Genomic DNA, 1,848 nt, shown 5'->3' on the forward strand with positions numbered 1-1,848 from the left:
CACAGGCAGTGTCAATGTCACTTCTCCAGCCTCCTCAGGGTTGCACTGATTTTGCCATCAGAGCCTGCAGAGCCAGAGCTGCCCCTGGGCAGTGCCAGAGCTGGGAGGGGTCTGCAGGGCAGAGCTGAGCCCCCAGGGCTGGGCTGGGCTCTGGCAGCACTGGCAGGGCCCAGCCCTGGGCACAGGGAAGCAGCTGCTGGAAAGGACAGCTCCAGTCAGCAGAGCCCTGGGCAGGCAGTGGGGGGAAAGTGGTCCCAGGCTGTGCTGGGATATTTAAAGTCCTCTCCAAACCCAAGTACTCCATGATTACTTTTTTACAGATCCCCATGCCAAGGCAAATGTCCAACCGCAGCTCCATCAGGCACTTCCTCCTGCTGGCATTGGCAGACACGCGGCAGCTGCAGCTCCTGCACTTCTGCCTCTTGCTGGGCATCTCCCTGGCTGCCCTCCTGGCCAACGGCCTCATCATCAGCGCCGTAGCCTGCGGCCACCACCTGCACACACCCATGTTCTTCTTCCTGCTCAACCTGGCCCTCAGCGACCTGGGCTCCATCTGCACCACTGTCCCCAAAGCCATGCATAATTCCCTCTGGGACACCAGAGACATCTCCTACACTGGGTGTGCTGCTCAGCTCTTTTTCTTTATGTTCTTCATTGGATCAGAGTATTTCCTCCTTACCGTGATGTCCTACGACCGCTATGTGTCCATCTGCAAACCCCTGCACTACGGGACCCTCCTGGGCAGCAGAGCTTGTGCCCACATGGCAGCAGCTGCCTGGGCCAGTGGCTTTCTCAGTGCTCTCATGCACACAGCCAATACATTTTCCCTGCCCTTGTGCCATGGCAAAGTCCTCGGCCAGTTCTTCTGTGAAATCCCACAGATCCTCAAGCTCTCCTGCTCCAATTCCTACCTCTGGGAACTGGGGCTTCTTGCAGTTAGTGACTGTTTAGCATTTGGCTGTTTTGTGTTCATTGTTTTCTCTTATGTTCAGATTTTCAGGGCTGTGCTGAGGATCCCCTCTGAGCAGGGACGGCACAAAGCCTTTTCCACCTGCCTCCCTCACCTGGCTGTGGTCTCCCTGTTCATCAGCACTACAGCGTTTGCCTACCTGAAGCCCCCTCAAACCATGTCCTCCCCATCCCTGGATCTGGCCCTGTCAGTTCTGTACTCGGTGGTGCCTCCAGTCCTGAACCCCCTCATCTACAGCCTGAGGAACCAGGAGCTCAAGGCTGCAGTGTGGACACTGATGAGTGGATGTTTTCGGAAAAAATTAAACGGCTGGCCAATTTCTGCAAATCACTTCTAATAAAATCATCTTTGATCCTTTGTGTTGGTTTCATTTTTGAGGTCATTTTGTTTTGTTTTAGAATTTTGATATTGTCAACCAAAAAATGTCATTGCTTCTGCCTTTTCTCATTTTGTGTCTCTCACCATCCTTGTTCTGAAAGACTGTGTCAATAAGGGGCTGTGCTCTCAGTAGCTTTAAATGAACTGAAGGATCTTCCAGCAGACTTTTCTGCAGAGATGCCCTTTTGTTGCCCTTTCCTCACGAGCTGCAGCAGCAATGTCTGTGTGCAGAGCTGGGGCAGATCAGTGCTGGCACAGCAGCTGTGCCCAGCAGCAGCAGCACTTGGTGTTGCCAGTGGTGCTGCTGTGGCCCTGCCCCACTGCCCTGGTGGCCCTGGTGTTGCTGCAGGGCCTGAGTGCTCTCGGGACCGGGCACAGCCCTGTGGGTGGCAGTGCCGGGGCTGCAGCAGGGACAGGCCATGGGCACTGCTGGGGCAGCGCTGACGCCTCAGGCCAGGCCCTGGGGGCTCCAGGCTCCTTGCCCAGGCTCTCTCAAGAAC

The 1,848-nt window shown here is 55.7% G+C and overlaps 1 protein-coding gene across 1 annotated transcript; it reads left to right on the forward strand.

Moving 5' to 3' along the window:
• The first annotated feature begins 338 nt into the window (after positions 1 to 338).
• On the forward strand, positions 339 to 1,307 carry LOC141727800 (olfactory receptor 14J1-like). The gene has a single exon (XM_074534088.1). It carries the CDS (start codon positions 339 to 341, stop codon positions 1,305 to 1,307), a length of 969 nt encoding a protein of 322 aa, XP_074390189.1.
• The last annotated feature ends 541 nt before the right edge of the window (positions 1,308 to 1,848 follow it).

Source organism: Zonotrichia albicollis, unplaced genomic scaffold, assembly GCF_047830755.1.
Source record: "Zonotrichia albicollis isolate bZonAlb1 unplaced genomic scaffold, bZonAlb1.hap1 Scaffold_254, whole genome shotgun sequence".
NCBI classification, from domain to species: Eukaryota; Metazoa; Chordata; class Aves; order Passeriformes; family Passerellidae; genus Zonotrichia; species Zonotrichia albicollis.